We start from the raw sequence: 17,792 nt of genomic DNA on the forward strand, positions 1-17,792 counted from the left end.
CATACTTCATTTTTTTTTCTGGCAGGATCCCTGAGGTTAAAATGCTCATCTTAATCACATGTTTCATTTTGATGTGTGATTAGACCTCCCAGTAATTTTTTAATGTTAAAAAGCAGTTGGGATTGGAATAACTACATGGCACTATGAGAGGAATTTAGCTCTTCCTCCATGCTCTTTTCCCACTAGACACCCCCTCCCCCAAAGCTACTATGAACCTCAGTAAATAAAAAGACAGGCACCTGACTGTGGCTGTATTGAGACATCACAAGAAGTTGCAATAATATTCCAGCTATGCACAAGCACAGCAAACTCCTTCCATTCCTCTCGTCTTCCTCTTTTGTGTAACTTTGGTGTGAAACTTCTTGTTTTGATCAAGCTACAGTTCATTTTGATGTCCAAATGCTTTGATAATTTGGAATTTGTTGACTCCACACCAGGGCTTTTTTGGCAGAAAAAGCCCAGTTGGAACTCATTTGCATATTAGGCCACACCCCCTGATGCCCCCATTGTTCCACACAGGGCTTGTTTGTAGAAAAAGCCCAGCAGCAACTCATTTGCATATTAGACCTCACCCCCCTCATGCCAAGCCTGCTGGAACTGTGTTCCTGTGCATTCCTGGTCAAAAAAAGCCCTGCTTCACATTAACTGGAAACCCAAACTAACTGGAACCCCCGTTTAAAATCTCAGTTTGTGTGGAATTAAGCAAGGCATCTGCAGTCCCAGGTTCTGACAAATTGGACCTTGAGCAAATGTAGCATCGGACTGCATATGTATAAAAGGAGGTGGGAGGACCAAAAGGCACATCTGAGTGCAGTAACATATTTTGCTTGTGCACAATTGGCATTTAACTATATTTTGTCATGACCTCTGAATACAATTTTTCCCTCTTGTGCAACTAATAGCAACTTCAAGGTGTATATTTATAGGTGAAACAGCATGAAGAAAGAGTTAACCCACAGCCTGTCCCAGCCTACTGCTCCAATCCCTGCTGCCTCACACCACTTCTTTTTTACTTAAGCAAAATGTTGGGTGATCTAATCACTCTTATTTTTGCTTCATGCCAGTGTGTGTTTTAAAAACTGCCATTGCCAAGTCTGGGTACATAACAGTTATGCAGCAAGGATCGTACTGGAATTTTGTTTCTTTTTTATTTAAAAAAAATGTACAGGCCAGTTTTTTAATTTTCTCAAGGTGCTAAAAATATGACCAGGAAATTCTTTTTAGCAGTGCAGTGTTTTAAGTTACATGTCAAACTCAAGTAGCCCTTTGTCTCAGCTAGTACAAAAAATCGGCATTTATCTTAAAGAAATCTTTTTATCAGGCAGGCTCAAATTATCTTTGCAAAGTCAGCACAAAGCTCCCTCAGAGAGCTATGAAAGCCCCATGCCACTGTCCATTATAATACAAATAAATTTAAATGCAAGTTCAGTTGAAACCTCAAATGGAGCATTGATTTTCTGTTAAATGCAGTCATTCTGTTTATTGATTTTTAAATATGACCTGACTGCAGGGCTTTTTTTTTTCAAAGCAGGAACGCATAGGAACGCAGTTCCAGCTGACTTGGCATCAGGGTGTGTGGCCTAATATGCAAATGAGTTCCTGCTAGGCTTTTTCTACAAAAAAGCACTGTGTGGAACAATGGTAGTATTGGGGGGTATGTGGCCTAATATGCAAATGAGTTCTAAAAAAAAGCCCTGCCTGAATTGATTTCTAAATATGACCTTAAATATGAAACAAAAAAGAAACAGTTTCTTTGAAATTACATTGTCAGATTTATGATGTTATAAAAATTTATTCATCTGTACCTAATAAAATCAATTATCTTTAGAATATGTGCCACAATATTTTTAATTTTCTTCTTGGTTTTGCAGCCATATCCTACAAATAATCATGTGCATATCTCTAAAAAAAAAGACTTGCAACTTACTCAGAAGACTGTTCTACAAATAACAATTTCCCAGGTTAGTGAAGGACAGCCTGTGTGATGTGGTGATTAGAGTGTCGGACTAGGATCTGGGAGAACCAGGTTCAAATCCCCACTCTGCCATGGAAATTTGATTAGTGACCTTGGGCCAGTCACATGCTCTTAGCTTTGACCTACCTTACAGGGTTGTTGTGAGGATAAAATGACGAAGAGACGAATAGGAGCAACTTTGAGTCCCCATCAGGGAAAAAGGTGGGTTATAAATGAAATAAATACATAAACAAGGAGCACCCATGAACAAATGCACTTAGCAACAAAGAAGAGAGAAGAAGAAACAGGGCTGGAGGGGTCTCTGTCAATAAGACGGACACCCAGGATTTCTGGAAAATACAGCTTTCAAAGAAAAACGTGCCCTAGACTGCCCCGCTCCCAAACTGGCAGGGATTAAGAACTACACATGTGAATGCACTTGTGAATTTTGGCAAAGAAGAGCAGCACTCAGGTATCAGCCCTCACCTACCAGGGCACTAGGGATAAAAAGAAACAAGTGGTTTCTGTTCAAGGCCTGGATAGTATGTGTCTGTACTTGTGAGGGGAGAAGTTGGAGAAGCATAGTTTCAGAGACTTCAGGGTCACTGGGGGTTAGGGAGCTACAGAGAAGGTACACCATCAAGAATGCCTTCTACAAACCAGTTTCCCCACCACTATGGATAAATTGGGAAATGGCAAGACTTAGAAGAAGGGACTTTTGTTAGGGTTGCCAATCCCCCGTTGGAGGCAGGGGATCTCCCAGTTTGGAGGCCCTCCCCCCGCTTCAGGGTCACCAGAAAGCAAGGGGTGGGGAAGGAAATGTTCTGGGCACTCCATTATTCCAATTCCAATTCAAAAAACCTTTATTGGCATAACAATAACTAAAAAAAAACTATATAAAGAGAGATAGCAGAACAAATCGACCAATGTGCCAACAAGGAGAAACAAAATACAACTATTTGTAACATTGTTTATAATAATAAGATTAAGATTGCTGGGAAAAACATCAACAACCTCAGATATGCAGATGACACTACTCTAATGGCAGAAAGTGAGGAGGACCTAAAGAACCTCTTGTTGAGGGTGAAAGTAGGCTTGAAACTCAACATCAAAAAAACTAAGATCATGGCATCTGGCCCATCACATCTTCGCAAATAGAAGGGGAAGACATAGAAATAGTGACAGACTTCACATTTCTGGGATCCAAGATTACTGCAGATGGTGACTGTAGCCGTGAAATCAAAAGAGATTTGCTCCTTGAGAGGACAGCTATGGCGAACCTGGGCAGTATAATAAAAAGTAGAGACATCACCCTGCCAACAAAAGTCCATATAGTCAAAGCGATGGTATTCCCAGTAGTAATGTATGGCTGTGAGAGCTAGACCATAAGGAAGGCTGAGTGCAGAAGAAAAAAATACTTTTGAGATGTGGTGTTAGAGAAGACTCTTGAGAGTCCCTTGGACAGCAAGAAGATCAAATCAGTCAGTCCTAAGGGAAATGAACTCAGACTGTTCCCTGGAGGATCAGGTGCTGAAGCTGAAGCTCAAATACTTTGGCCACCAAATGAGAAGGGAGCACTCCCTGGAGAAGATCCCGATGCTAGGAAAGACAGAAGGCAAAAGAAGAAGGGGACGGCGAAAGGTGAGATGGCTGGACAGTGTTACTGATATAACAAACACAAATTTGAGCAGACTTCGGAGAATGGTGGAAGACAGGAGGGCCTGGTGTGACTTTGTCCATGGGGTAGCAAAGAGTCGGAATCAACTGTGCGACTGAACAAAAATATAATAATAATAACAGGGCAAAGTGATAAAAGTTTGGAACAGTATCACAAGTATTGCAGTAACTGAAATGGTTGCAGTAAAAACATAGATACACCTTGGGCGTTTTCGCACTGACCTTAATCGGCAGCGACGTCCCTCTTCACCGCGCAGGATCTGCGCGGATTTCGCACCAATTGCTGCGGAGCACCCGGAAGAGCCGCAAAGTCCCGTGGCTTTTGCGGTGCAAATGGAAACCGGTTTTTGGCGGTTTCCATTCGCACCGCAAAAGCCGCGGGACTTTGCGGCTCTTCCGGGTGCTCCGCAGCAATTGGTGCGAAATCCGCACAGATCCTGCGTGGTGAAGAGGGACGTCGCTGCCGATTAAGGTCAGTGCGAAAATGCCCCTTATCTCACTCATTCATTCTTCCCTGTCCCTCTTTTCTTCCCTCTTTTTCTTGGCTCCTGAGTACCTTTGCTAGGAACTCAGCCACCTGCTCAGTAACTTCAGGGTTTTTGTCTCCTAGCAAGAATTCAATACCTCCAGCCTTAGAGAGTTGCAAAAGAGGGCTAATCAGGTGTGAACATAGCTGAGTAAACAGTGGGCACTTTAAGAGGATATGCTGAACAGAGTCGGGTTCTTTACAGGGATATTTGCAGAATCTTTCCTCATAGCGTATAATGGAGAATTGATCCATGGGTTTCTGAGGCTCTGGGGAGCAGTTTTTTTGAGATACAGGAACCAAATTATCAGCTTAGCATCCGGAACTTCTCAAAACACCAAGTTTTTTTTTAAAAAATTGACCAGGAGGTCCAATTCTATGAGTCCCAAAAGAAGGTACCCTTATCCTTCATTATTTCCAGTGAAGAGAAGGCATTTAACAGGTGTGTGGTCCCTTTAAATGTGATGACCAGAATTCCCTTTGGAGTTCAATTATGCTCATCACACCCTTGTTCTTGGCTCCACCCCAATGTTTCCTAGCTCCACCCCAAAGTCTCCTGCCTCCACCCCTAAAGTCCCCAGCTATTTTTTAAATTGGACCTAGCAACTCTACCTTTTGTACAACTGGTACAATGTTTGAGAACCATATGTTCCATGGCTCCTACCCCCACTAAGATCTGTTTTGTACCCCAAGAATATTTGATCCTCAATTGCCACATGTGCAGGGAAAAGCTTCCTTCATGAAGGCAGCAAATCCTCCCAGATGCTTTCAGGATGAAGTGTCTAACTGCCTAATTACTCCAAGAGTATATCAATCAGAACTCCTTTGTTTGAATTTTCAGAGCACCCCTCACCTACCCCCCCTGCTTATGGACACCCACTTTAACATGGTGAGGGAGTTCGTGTGTGTCAGCAAACCTGACAAGTAGGTGTGCGCATTTGGGTTTACTCAAACTGAAAATATACATGAAAAACACTTTATAAGTATTTTTGGGTATATTTTGGCATCCTAAATGTATCCAGGATGTTCTTGGGAAAACTGAAACATCCCCCCCCCCAAAAAAAAATATTTGGTATTTACCAGCAAACCTGAACAACAGCTGAGGGGCTGGAGCAGATAGTTCCCACCACTCAGCTGTTTCTGGGCTTTCTTCTGCAATCCCTTTAAATGGGGTGTTTAAAGGGACTGCAGAAGAATACCTGCAAAACAGCTGAGTGGGGAACACTCTCCCTGCCAACTCAGCCAGGGCTCTTTTGGGATGTTCAACCAATCTGCTGAAGAGAGCCCCAGCACAGCTTGTGGAGAGCAGAGCCCCAGCCAAGCCTGCAGGGAGAACTGGCTGCTTGGTGAACTCTGCTGGCAGCTCATTTTAAAGGGACCACCCCAAAGAGCCCCAGCTAAGCTGTCTCCCAGCTGCTTTTTATGACTTTGCTGCTGCTGCTTTTTTTTTAGTTTGGGTCTATTGAGCTTGACAAAATCCTAGATACAAATACTTTACCAGTATTGGGATCTGGGTTCCCCCCTCCCATGAATCCCGAATTTTTTTTGGGTCCAATAGACTCACACTGAAAAATACTGAGGGGAAAAAATGTACACCCCTGAGTTGTAGGAGTTTAGATTTTTGTCTAAATACCGTAGTTTAAACTCTTGCTTAAATACCATAGAAAATGCATCCATCACTTTCAGGAATCAGTAGCCACATCAGCAGAAGATAACAGACAGTTCAATCAAGGCAAGGAATCTTTGAAGGATAGCTACTGGGGAGTTGCAATAGTGGAAGATGACACTGGTGGAGGATCTTTCATAGACAAAAGCAGTGCCACTTCAGCTAATCCTGGTTAGTACCACAAAGAAGAAGGCAACAGTAAACCACTTGTGAGATCATCTCTTACCTTGAATACCCTATGATGAGACAATCCAAAATGAAAAAATACATAGCTGGAAGATGGAACTCCCAGGTTGGATGGCGCTCAGTCAGCTACTGGGGAAGAGTTGAGGACAGCTACAAATAGTGCTATTCTTAACAATACAACTGGACTAAAGCCAAAAGGATATTCAGTTGTTGACATGAATGGATGCATTGCTGTTTAATGCATATAATGGGAACATAGAATATGAGAAATATAAATAAACATAAGCTTGAAATGATAAAATGAGAAATTGAACACTTAAAACACTGCAATTCTGGGAGTGAGTTGATTAAAGCAGACTGGATTAGGGCATTTTCAGCCAAAATTAATGAAGTGTTTTGCTTTGGAAACAACAAACAGAAGAAATTTATTAGGGTTTGTAGAATCTTTTGGGCTCAAGTGCCGTGTTCTACTGGAGAAAGTTTTTCTTCCAGACGTTTCGTTCTCGGCTGCGGAGAACATCCTCAGTGGCGTTGCAGCCGGAGCAGGCGCTCTGACCTTCTTGGCTGCTGTGCATTGAGTGGGGCCAGGGCTGCTGGAGAGCTGCTATTTCTAGGCTGGTGGGGGTGTGGTGAAAGGGCAATAGGTTTGTGGATGTGCCCATTGTTGGTGGGGCTTCCTGGAAGGGTAATGATAAGGAACATGTTTCAAGCAACTGAATGGACTATTGTATATGTGGACATCACTGGATTGCCAATAACAGAAATCAAATAGATGACTTAATTGGAAGCAGAAGATGGAGAAGCTCTATTCTCTCTGTTAAAAAAATACCAGGAACTGATTGTGGTACAGACAGACCACAAATTGTTAACATTGAAAATTAAAATAAAGCTGAAGAAAAACTACAAAACATTAATAGTGTCAAAATACAATCTAAATAACATTCCTGAAGAATTTAAAGACCATGTAAAGAGTAGATTTGCATTACTATGTCCAAAGGAACAGGAATCAGAAGAACTTTGGGTTGATTCCATATATCAAGGAAGAATGTGCAAAGGCTAACAGAAATGTAGCTAACAGAAATGAAAATCCTTGATGAATGACCAGTTATACTCTTAAAATTGCTAAAGAAGCAAAAGCAAAAGGTGACAGAAATAGAATCAGAAGTCTAAATGCAATGTTCCAGTTACTGGCATGTACAGACAAAGAGATCTATTATAAACAGTGTAAAGAAATAGAAAGGAACAACAAAAAAAGGAAGAGCAAGAGATATGTTCCACAAGATCCAAGAAATCAAAGGGAATTTAAAGCACAGGTATGCTGAAAGAACAATCTGGAAATGTATTAATTGAACAGGACAAATAAAAGATGGGAACAATACACGGAAGAATTATACAAAAACATTGAAAGGATGACAGATTCCTTCAAAAAATAATCTTTTGAAAAACCTGCAATTTTAGAAAGTGAAGTGAAACAAAAAAACAAGTTCATAGAAACATTAGCAGCAACATGCCAGACGTTGTGCAGGATTAGATGACCCTGGAGTTCCCTTTTAACGCTGTGATTCCATGATTCTATGAAATATGGAAAACAAAACAATGGCACACAGATTAGAATTTTTTTTATTTATTTAGAATTTATATCCCGCCCTTCCCACAAGTGGCTCAGGGCGGCTTCCAACAATTGATCAGACATAAAAATTAAACAATTTTAAACATGTAAACAATTAAACATTTAAAACAGATAAAACCTTAAAAATTAATAAATATTCCAAATATATATAAGAAAAAATCTGGCAAGCTACATTGAGTTCTCATCTTAGCTAGGTGTAAGCTAGCCGGAAGAGGGTCGTCTTACAGGCCCTGTGGAACTGAACAAGGTCCCGCAGGGCCCTCACCTCCTCCGGCAGCTGATTCCACCATGTAGGGGCCATAACAGAGAAGGCCTTTTCTCTGGTGGATTTCAAGCGGGCTTCTTTTGGCCCAGGGAAATGATCAATTTACATTCCAATTACAAAGAGAGAGAGACCAAAGACCTCCGCATTACTTAATTTCTCATGTGAGCAAAGTGATGCTCAAAATCTGGTGGATCTTGAAAAGTTATAGTTGGTTTTAAAGTAATGAAAGTGCTACAACAACTGAGTATTTTGATGCACAACCTGTACCCTGGACAAGAGGCTACTGTTAGGACAGAATATGGAGAAACAGGATGGTTTCCAGTTGCCAAAGGTGTCAGACAATATGTGTTTTATCTCCCTATCTGTTCAGTCTTTGTGCAGAATTTATGAAAAGGAACACTGGATTCGATTTAGATGAAGGTGGAGTGAAAACTGGTGGAAGAAACATTAACTATTTGAGATATGTAGATGGCATCTCATGACCGGCAGAAAATAGTAGTCAGAAATTACTACAGATGGAGGTTAAAGCAGAAAGTGCTAAAGCAGGACATCAGGAAGACAAAAGTTATGACTACTGAGTTATTACACATTTGTAAGGTTTACAATGAAGATATTGAAATTGTTGAGTTGGATAGATTTAATCAAAGGAAGCCTTTAGTTTGCAAGACTTGAACAAGGCAGTTAAAGATAGGACATTTTGGAGGTTAGTAATTCACAAGGTCACCATAAATTGAAAGTGCATGATTGCACTTAACACACACACCTTTTCACCATAATCAGTGTCCTAGGTTTGTGGGACAATAACCAAAGTCCTCACTACCTCACAGTGCAGCTCGCAGATGATTCAAGGAATATCATATCAGTTTATCTCTTGACTCTTGTCAGAAGATCTAACTGAAGTTTTCCCCCATACTAATTGTCACCTACAACCAGAACCATCTCAGGTATCTCCTCCAGCCCCTCCATCAATGAGGTCTTAGGTCCTTAGAATAGAACCCAAAGTCCAGGTGGGCAGCCAGGGTCTGAAGCTTTGGCTCAATACCATCATAGATCTTAGTTCTACTCTGATTTAGGCCAATAGCAGGCCCCTTCCACTGGGACCCAAGGTAAATCCAGGTGCTTAAGAAGGGCATCTTAAGACTTTCATCTTTGTGGCTAGTTCCTTTCTAGAAACTTCTTCCATTGTCACAGGTACAAACCAACCACTTGAGCCTTCCTCTTCAAGAGAGGTGGAGTATAATTTCTTCTCTCCTATTTTGCTCAGCTTTACAAGTTTAACAGTGCTTTACATCTTTTTTAGGGTTCCCTAGCTGTTCCACCTTCTGTTCTTGGCCAATCATTCCCAATAGTTCCCTCACCTGGCTAGGGACTGCTTAATTGTTAATCAAATTGTTACTTCTGACTTTTCTTCATCATTTATCTCACTGCACCTTTTGGTCCCATTCTAGGCAACCACCTATCTCTTCTCTCTTGGTTGGTTTGCTCTGAACTAGTCATGTGGGAGGAACATAATTTGAAATAATTTAGAATTACATATTTAACTAACTAAAAGGTAATTGCAGTTGTTCTTTGTCTCCAGTTCACTAATTTATTTTCTTGATAGGGCAATAAAGTTATTTGCTGGTTAAGTGCTTCTCCCTTCCATCTTTCAATGATTTACTGTGCCAAACTGAAAGCCATGTATACAGCAGATTAAAAGCTCTCTTCCCCCCCACCCCGGACTCAAATTCTGGTTCTTCAAATATAGGGGACACTCTTCAGGCTTGACATAGGGACATACTCATATGGAGTTGGCCATACTGAGATATCCATGAAACTTATCAGTAGATTGCAGCAAAGGATCATTCTGCTGAGGGGCAGTTTAATTGGGACTTTCATGTGGTCATCACAGAAAAGTTTAAAAGATTCTTTGCCAACCAATGGAAATTTAGTCCTTCTCCACAGACTCAGGACAAATAGAAACATGGTGCATCAGTTGATTTTTTCTCGGGAAGAGTGAAAACCACAAGCCTTTTAAGCTATCTTGCATTGGAAGACAATTGTGTTCAGCAGTACATGCTAATAGTTAGGGATCATTAGGTGATATTTCCCCAATTAGGGGAAATGACTGGGGATGCTTTCCTTAATAGCCAATTTGCTGTTCAGATTGGAAACTGAGAGAGCTAGACAGAAGCTGCATTTCACTGAACTGTCTGGAAACATCTTTAAAGCTCCAGAAATCCATAGAGTTGCTTTATGATAATCTGGTATAGGACAATTGTTATGTTTCTTGTTGTAGAGGAACATGTTTATTTCCACCATACTCTTGTTTATGTATTTGTAAGCAAATGGATTCCTTACTGTTCAAGGAAGTGGGGAGCAATGATCATGAATATCTTCAGGAGGTGAGAAAAGTATTTCCACAAATACATCAGAGAACTTTTGTTGTGGTTACACTTAACAAACAAAATTTTTCTCATTAGTAATTTGGAATCTGGTTAACTGAAGCAACACAATCACTTTCAAACATATGGTGTTGTTGAAGTCAACACTGAAAGGCAAATCCTGACATTCTCTTTTGTGGCTTTATCCCCCAGGGAAAGTGGAAGCTCAAATAGTCAACTGTGAAGTCATTTAATTTCCTATGTATATGTATTCCTGGTATACAGCTCTGGTACCATCTGTTTCTCCCTTCATTCTTTCAGTTTTGGAACTTTTTCATATTGGGCCCAAATGTTTGCTGTTTGGCTCTCTCTGAGGGTCAAAACAGACAAGATGCTAGGAGATCTGTGATCAGATCTTCCCTTCGATTTTTTAAAAAGTGCAGCTCTACAGGGCCTCAGTCTGGATAGTAGCCAAAGCACATGAGAAAGAAGGGATTCAACCCTTAGTGAAGCTTGACCTGGATAAATGTTTCGGAATACAGAGTCTTATTTAATGTCCGGTCCACTTGGAGAAAAAGAAAATGAAGGTAGAAAATAACTGGAAAAGTTACATGAGAATAAACTCTATGTACACTGAGCCCTTAAGTACATGCTTTACTTCCAAAGATTTGACTAATCTCTAATCTTTTACAGCACAATCCTAAATGCAGTTACACCCTTCAGTGGACTTAAAAGGGTGTAACGCTGTTTAGGATTGTACTGTTCATTCTTTATTGTGTTTCTTTCCTGCCTGCTTTCTTTTTCTCACTGCTGGTTTTTGCAAACTATATTTAGGATGCCTGGACCCTCTCTTTCTTGTTATCTAAATTAGTTACCCTATTTAGAAAAGATTCTTAACAGATATAACCAGATCAAATCAGAAGTCAAGTAGTACCTTTAAGAACAACAAACTTTTATTCAGAATGTAAGCTTTACATTCTGAATAAAAGTTTGTTAGTCTTAAAGGTGCTACTTGACTTCAGTTTTGTTCTTCTGCTTCAGACCAACACAGCTGCCCATCTGGATTTATAATCAGATCAGTTTCACTGATGCTGTAGTATTGTGCTGATATACAGCAATTAGGGATTGAACTAGTAGTTATGAACTAGCAGACCTATGAAGAGTTCAGCAAATGGTGAAGCAGTTGTGTGCTTGCTGTACCGTGGACCACACTCTAAACTACTTTCCCATTTATCTCTAATGGCACTATGGTCCATGCATTGTGGGTTGGATTTCGGTGCAAGGGCTCTAGTGTGGTCTGCTTCAGTGCTACTATCTTGGTCTGTGAAGACTTCTGCAAAGCTCATGATATGATGTGGGAAGTGGCATAGCAAAACTGATATACTTTAATTGCTTTGCATTCTTCTTCTTAAAGCCCTCACAATTGTCAAATATTTGCAAGAAAAGGAATCCTCATGATTTTTTGGTAACTGCAATGTCAAGTTTAGAAGATGAAAGTATTTCCCCGCTGGGAATATGCTTTGACATTCTGCTTGAATTCAATAAAAAGGCAATAGAAATATCAGCCATAATAAGTACTGTAGAACTGTTTCAATGCTGAAAGGAAGCCAAGGAACAGATTCCTACATAAGGCCTGAAAGCAGAAAAGAACAGCAGGGCTCAGAAGGAACAGCAGCAGATTAGCTAAATTCCCCCATGGAAAGTTTCCTTCACTGAAGCTGAACTGTGCCAGCAATGCATAGACATTTGCTGGGATTCACAGGTCTCTGCCAGTGCCCACACACAACTCAATACCTGGTAGTAGAAACTGGGCAATTGCCCGCTTCTAATACATAGACAAACAGGACTGGTGAGGCATCTTTCTTCCAATCTGCTTAATTTTCTTCTAGGCATTAAAAAGTTAAAACAAAACATTTATTTATTTATTTATTTATTTATTTATTTATTTATTTATCTATTTATCTATCTATTTATTTATTTATTTATTACGTATAGGCAAACAGGACTGGTGAGGCATCTTTCTTCCAATCTGCTTAATTTTCTTCTAGGCATTAAAAAGTTAAAACAAAACATTTATTTATTTATCTATCTATATCTATCTATCTATCTATCTATCTATCTATCTATCTATCTATCTATCTATCTATCTATCTATCTATCTATCTATCTATCTATCTATCTATCTATCTATCTATCTATCTATCTATCTATCTATCTATCTATCTATTACGTTAAGCTTATATCCCGCCCTCTCCACAAGTGGACTCAGGGCAGCTCACAACATCACATCACTTCCATTAAAAACCAATAAAACATACAAAACATAATTACATATTTAAATTATTTAAAACATTTCAGGTGCTGTATTAATACAGTACAGTATAGCGGGTCTGAAAGTTCAATGGTGAGCATCGGTACTCTGCATGGTGCTCTATATGATGTCCAGTGGCAGCTCTCTCTCGGTTAAATGTCGAAGGCCTGTCGGAACAATTCGGTCTTACAGGCCCTGCGGAATGTAGACAAATCCCGCAGGACCCTTATGGCCTCCAGGAGAGCATTCCAGAGTTCTGGTGCTGCCACCGAGAAGGCCCTGGCTCGTGTCGTATGCCACCTGGCTTCTTTTGGTCCAGGGATGGACAATAGATTTTTCGTCCCTGAAAACAGTGCTCTCTGGGGAATATGCGGAGAAAGGCGGTCCTACAGATAGACAGGTCCCTGACCATAAATGGCTTTAAAGGTCAACACCAACACCTTGAAACGAACTCGGAACACAACAGGAAGCCAGTGGAGCTCTTTCAGCACTGGCGGAATGTGCTCCCATCGAGGGAGTCTCATTAACAGTCGCGCCACGGCGTTCTGCACTAGCTGTAGTCTCCAGGTTAGCGTCAAGGGTAGCCCCATGTAGAGAGCATTACAGTGATCTATTCTTGAGGTGACCGTAGCATGGATCACCATTGCTAACTCGTTGTGCTCCAGGAATGGGGCCAGCTGCCGTGCCCGCCGAAGGTGGAAAAAGGCGGATCTAACTGTGGCCGCTACCTGGGCCTCCATTGTAAGGGAGGACTCAAGGAGCATGCCCAAGCTCCTGTCTTTAGGGGATGGTATTAATGGCACCCCGTCAAGAGCCAGCAGATGAACCCCTCCCCCCGGACCACCCCAGCTCAGATAGAGAACCTCCGTCTTCGTCGGATTCAATTTCAGTCGTATCAACCTGAGCCACGAAGCCACAGCTTGAAGGGCCAGGTCTAGATTTTCTGGGGTACATTCGGACTGGCCGCCCATCAATAGATGGAGCTGGGTGTCATCTGCATATTGATGACAACCCAGTCCATACCTCCTGACAATCTGGGCAAGGGGGCGCATATAGATATTAAATAGCATCGGGGATAGGACTGCTCCCTGTGGCACCCCACAACTGAGAGAGTGCCTCTGGGATGCTTCCTCCCCTATCACCATCCTTTGTCCCCGATCTTGGAGAAAGGAGGTCAACCACTGTAAGACGGACCCCTGAATCCCCACATCAGCAAGGCGGCTAGTCAGTAGCTGATGGTCAACCATATCAAAAGCAGCTGACAGATCTAATAACAACAGCACTGCTGAGCCTTCCCGATCCAGATGTCGCATGAGGTCATCTATGAGAGTGACCAGAATCGTCTCCGTCCTGTGACCTGGTCGAAAGCCGGACTGGAATGGATCCAGTGCGGAAGTGTCCTCCAGGAATCCCTGTAGCTGAGTTGCCACCGCCCGCTCTATAACCTTACCCAAAAAGGGAAGGTTTGATACTGGCCGATAATTTGCCAATATGGCTGGATCTGCAGATGGTTTTTTAAAGAGGGGACGGACCACTGCCTCTTTAAGAGGTGTGGGAAAGATCCCTTCTACCAGGGATCTGTTGACAATACCTTGTAGTGGGTCATGTAGCCACGTCTGGCTAGCTTTTATAAGCCAGGATGGGCACGGATCCAACCTACAAGTCGTAGGGCGTACAGCCAAAAGGATCCTGTCGATTTCCTCCAGACTGAGTGGGCTGAAAGAATCCAAAATTGGACCAGAAGATGTGCTCGGTGCCCCAAGTTCTTTTACTGTATCAACTATGGCGGGAAGGTCGCGTCGGAGCGACGAGACCTTATCTGCGAAAAAACTCGCAAAAGCCTCAAAGCCTATTTCCAATTCTCTAATATTTTGTTTACCCTGTAATAGAGTGGTTAGTGACCGAATTATACTAAACAATTGTGTTGGGCGCAAGGTCACAGATGCAATTCTGGATGCAAAATAGGTCTTTTTTGCAGCCTGAACTGCCATCTCATAGGTTCGCATAAATGACCTATAGGATGTTTCGTAGATTCGTTGCGAGTATGTCGCCATCGTCTCTCTAGTCATCTTAATCGCTGTTTCATTGATTGCAACTCCATGGTATACCATGGAGCAGATTGTGAACGAGGATGAAGAGGACGTCGGGGAGCGATCTCGTCAATGGCCGTGGAGGGTTGGTTGTTCCAAATCTCCACTAGCTCATCTAGTGAGTCACCAGAGGGCCAGGGATCCCGCATGGCCATTTGAATCCACAAAGGGTCCATCTGGCTACGCGGGCAAGCCAAAACTTGCTCACCGCTTAAACGGGAAAACATCTGCTACTGCTTCTGTGCAGAGCCTGAGCAGACATTGAATGAACCCAATTAAACGAATTCTAATTTTGCACTTGTTTAAAGAACTGAACCAGCCATCTTGCCGATGTGTATTGTCATGTTTCCCAACCAACATCAGTGGAAGTGTGGTTTAATACCACTTATGGTAACTTGGTGTATCTCAAACCAAGCATGGAGCTACATTAAGGTACAGCAGATTCAGCAGCTACAGCAACTCACCCAATCATTGCTAAACATCACTGGTTACAAAATGTGTTCCATCTTGATGTGAATACATACATTCTTATAAATGTAAACCATCCTGAAGCAGACTTAAACTATTGTGGCTTTCTTCAAATAAGTCTATAAACAGTTTTATCTAGGCTTGGCAGTTCCCAGGTCCCAGTGAGGGATCCCCAAGTTTTTCAGGCTCCTCCCCACTGCCAGCCTGCCAGCCCCGCCCCAACAGCCACCATGTGCCTTCAAACCTCTGCAGGTCTAGAAAAGGCTTGCAATTGTTTGTGTTTCTGAATGTTTGTGCGCCTTGAAATCTCAGCAAGAAAGCTGCAGGGGGGCGGGGTGAGAAGAGAGCCACATTACTCTCAGTCCCTCTGTTTGGAGGAAAACTCCACCCCCTAGGCTTTTTCTATTACTTCTTCAGATGAGGAATGAGGTACAGTGCCTCATTCCTCATCTGAAGAAGATATTGGATTTATATCCCGCCCTTCACTCCGAAGAGTCTCAGAGCAGCTCACAATCTCCTTTACCTTCCTCCCCCACAACAGACACCCTGTGAGGTGGGTGGGGCTGGAGAGGGCTCTCACAGCAGCTGCCCTTTCAAGGACAACCTCTGCCAGAGCTATGGCTGACCCAAGGCCATGCTAGCAGGTGCAAGTGGAGGAGTGGGGAATCCAACCCGGTTCTCCAAGATAAGAGTCCGCACACTTAACCACTACACTAAACTGGCTCTCCAAGAAGTGTACATGCACACAAAAGCTTACGTTCTGAATAAAACTAAGTTGGTCTTAAAGGTGAAATTGACTCCTATTTTGTTCTTGTGTTTTATTTTGGCTGCTTCGTGAGTTTGTGTGTGTTCACTTTCATTTAGTGTAAGTTTGGCTGCTAGGGATGAGGAAATGAAGGCTTTATTCAGGGGAAATGCACTGTTGTATTTTTTATATATTTTAGGGAATGGGAAAGTCTCTTGGCTCCACCCCTAAAGTCACCAGATATTTTCTGAATTGGACCTAGCAACCTTAGTTTTATGACAGTGGTGAGTTCCTTAGCAAATATTAGCTCCCTTTACAGAATCGCACTTCTCTGGTTTCCTTGGCTGGAAACTATGAACAATAATGTGTGAAAGTAAGCTGATAAGTGCCAGCACTGAGTATCAGTGAGATTGTGTCTGAAGCAGTACCACAGATTTTCTGCTTAGAGTCCCCCCCTAGACAGTACAGGTAACAAAGTTGTTACTTTCACTTCTAAGCTGATTTCAATTTGTAGAGTAAAATAGTGTGGCTTATACTATACAGGGCCACTTTCTGGTTGTGTATCTTTATCCTATGTTTGCCCAAGAAGAAAGGTAGCTTACAATGCTTGGTGGTACAGGGTTCAAGGCTACATACAAAATACTAAGTGAATTAGTGGGGAAATGTGGGACATTCATATTAAAAGCAAAGGAAGTTGTTTTTTTCTCAGTATCTTTAAGAAATGTTCTTTATTTCAATAATTTGCAGTACACTTCAGGAAAAACAAACATTCATGAGGAAAAAATGTGGAACAATACTAACAGGTGATGTTCACAGTAACTCCAATATGGTTTCCTGTTGTCACCAAGGAAACCAAAGTTTGATTCCTAAAGGGATTTCCTTGGAGCCTCTCAGCCGGCAGAGTGGGTGGAATGTTGAATGTTAACACTCTGATATATCTTGAGGCCAGCAAGTCATAAGATGATTTGGCTTTGAGTTAAGCTCAGCCACCTGCCACCATGAAAATGGCTTGAGGTACTTAGACACAGCAAAGGATTTTATCCCTCCTGAGGGTGTGGTGACATTGTGCTTCCTAAATTCTCTTTATAGCACACAGTACAATTTTGATGCCAGTGGAAATTACCTGCCATGTCCTGTTTTCAGAACAACTCGTTCATTGTGATCTGTGAGACATTGGAGCTGTATGGCTACAACCAGATAGCCACAATATGTGTTCACTTAATCAGGATACCACATGATACTGCACAATATGCTAAAGTGCATCAGAGGCTAGTTGACAGAAGCTCTCCAAACCCTGACAGAGTAATAAAGGAACCCAATAAACGATGGACATGCAGAGGTTATTTCAATAATAGGTGCTCCTATCTGCCTCACAGATTGTTTTAATTTGTACAACTTGCATCCATAGCCCCATGGAGATCATACGGGGATACACTACACAGAAACCCAAACAACAGAGAATCCCCTCCTTGTTAAATGTCCTAAATTAATTAGTTAAGCATCAGTGCCCTGGGTTTCAAGCATCTTAAGAGACAACAGCTGCCCCCACAGCAGGGTTTCCTCTTGGCTGTATGCTGCCAATTATTTTTTTTTGTCACTCCTTCCAAGAGTACAGGGTGTGTTTCTCTGTTATTCAGCTGAGTGCCCTCATGAAGGAGATGGATGAGTCCAGTGCCTGAGCTAAACAAATCCTGCTGAAGGCTGGTTCTGATCTATGACCCTCAATCCATCTGGTCACACAAAACCAGAGCACGATGTCAGTGTTTTGAATCATTTGACTGTATGTAGCATCTGGTTTATGTAGGCTTGTCTTCTCCTCACTTCTTGGTCCAGTTGATCTTTCAAAGCATTCACCTGGAGGAATACAGCAAAAGTACAAATACAATGGGTTACATTATGGATCATTTACTC

At 41.9% G+C, this 17,792-nt stretch overlaps 1 protein-coding gene across 1 annotated transcript in view; it reads right to left on the minus strand.

The window, feature by feature from the left end:
- Positions 1-17,145: 17,145 nt before the first annotated feature.
- CROCC2 (ciliary rootlet coiled-coil, rootletin family member 2) overlaps positions 17,146-17,792 on the minus strand; it is a 118,998-nt gene continuing 118,351 nt past the window's right edge. The window contains exon 35 of the mRNA XM_060242145.1: positions 17,146-17,735. Within this exon, the coding sequence (XP_060098128.1) occupies positions 17,652-17,735 (84 nt within the window). The 3' untranslated portion in view covers positions 17,146-17,651. The remainder of the gene's footprint in view (positions 17,736-17,792) is intronic.

This window comes from Heteronotia binoei, chromosome 6 (assembly GCF_032191835.1).
Source record: "Heteronotia binoei isolate CCM8104 ecotype False Entrance Well chromosome 6, APGP_CSIRO_Hbin_v1, whole genome shotgun sequence".
Classification (NCBI taxonomy): Eukaryota; Metazoa; Chordata; class Lepidosauria; order Squamata; family Gekkonidae; genus Heteronotia; species Heteronotia binoei.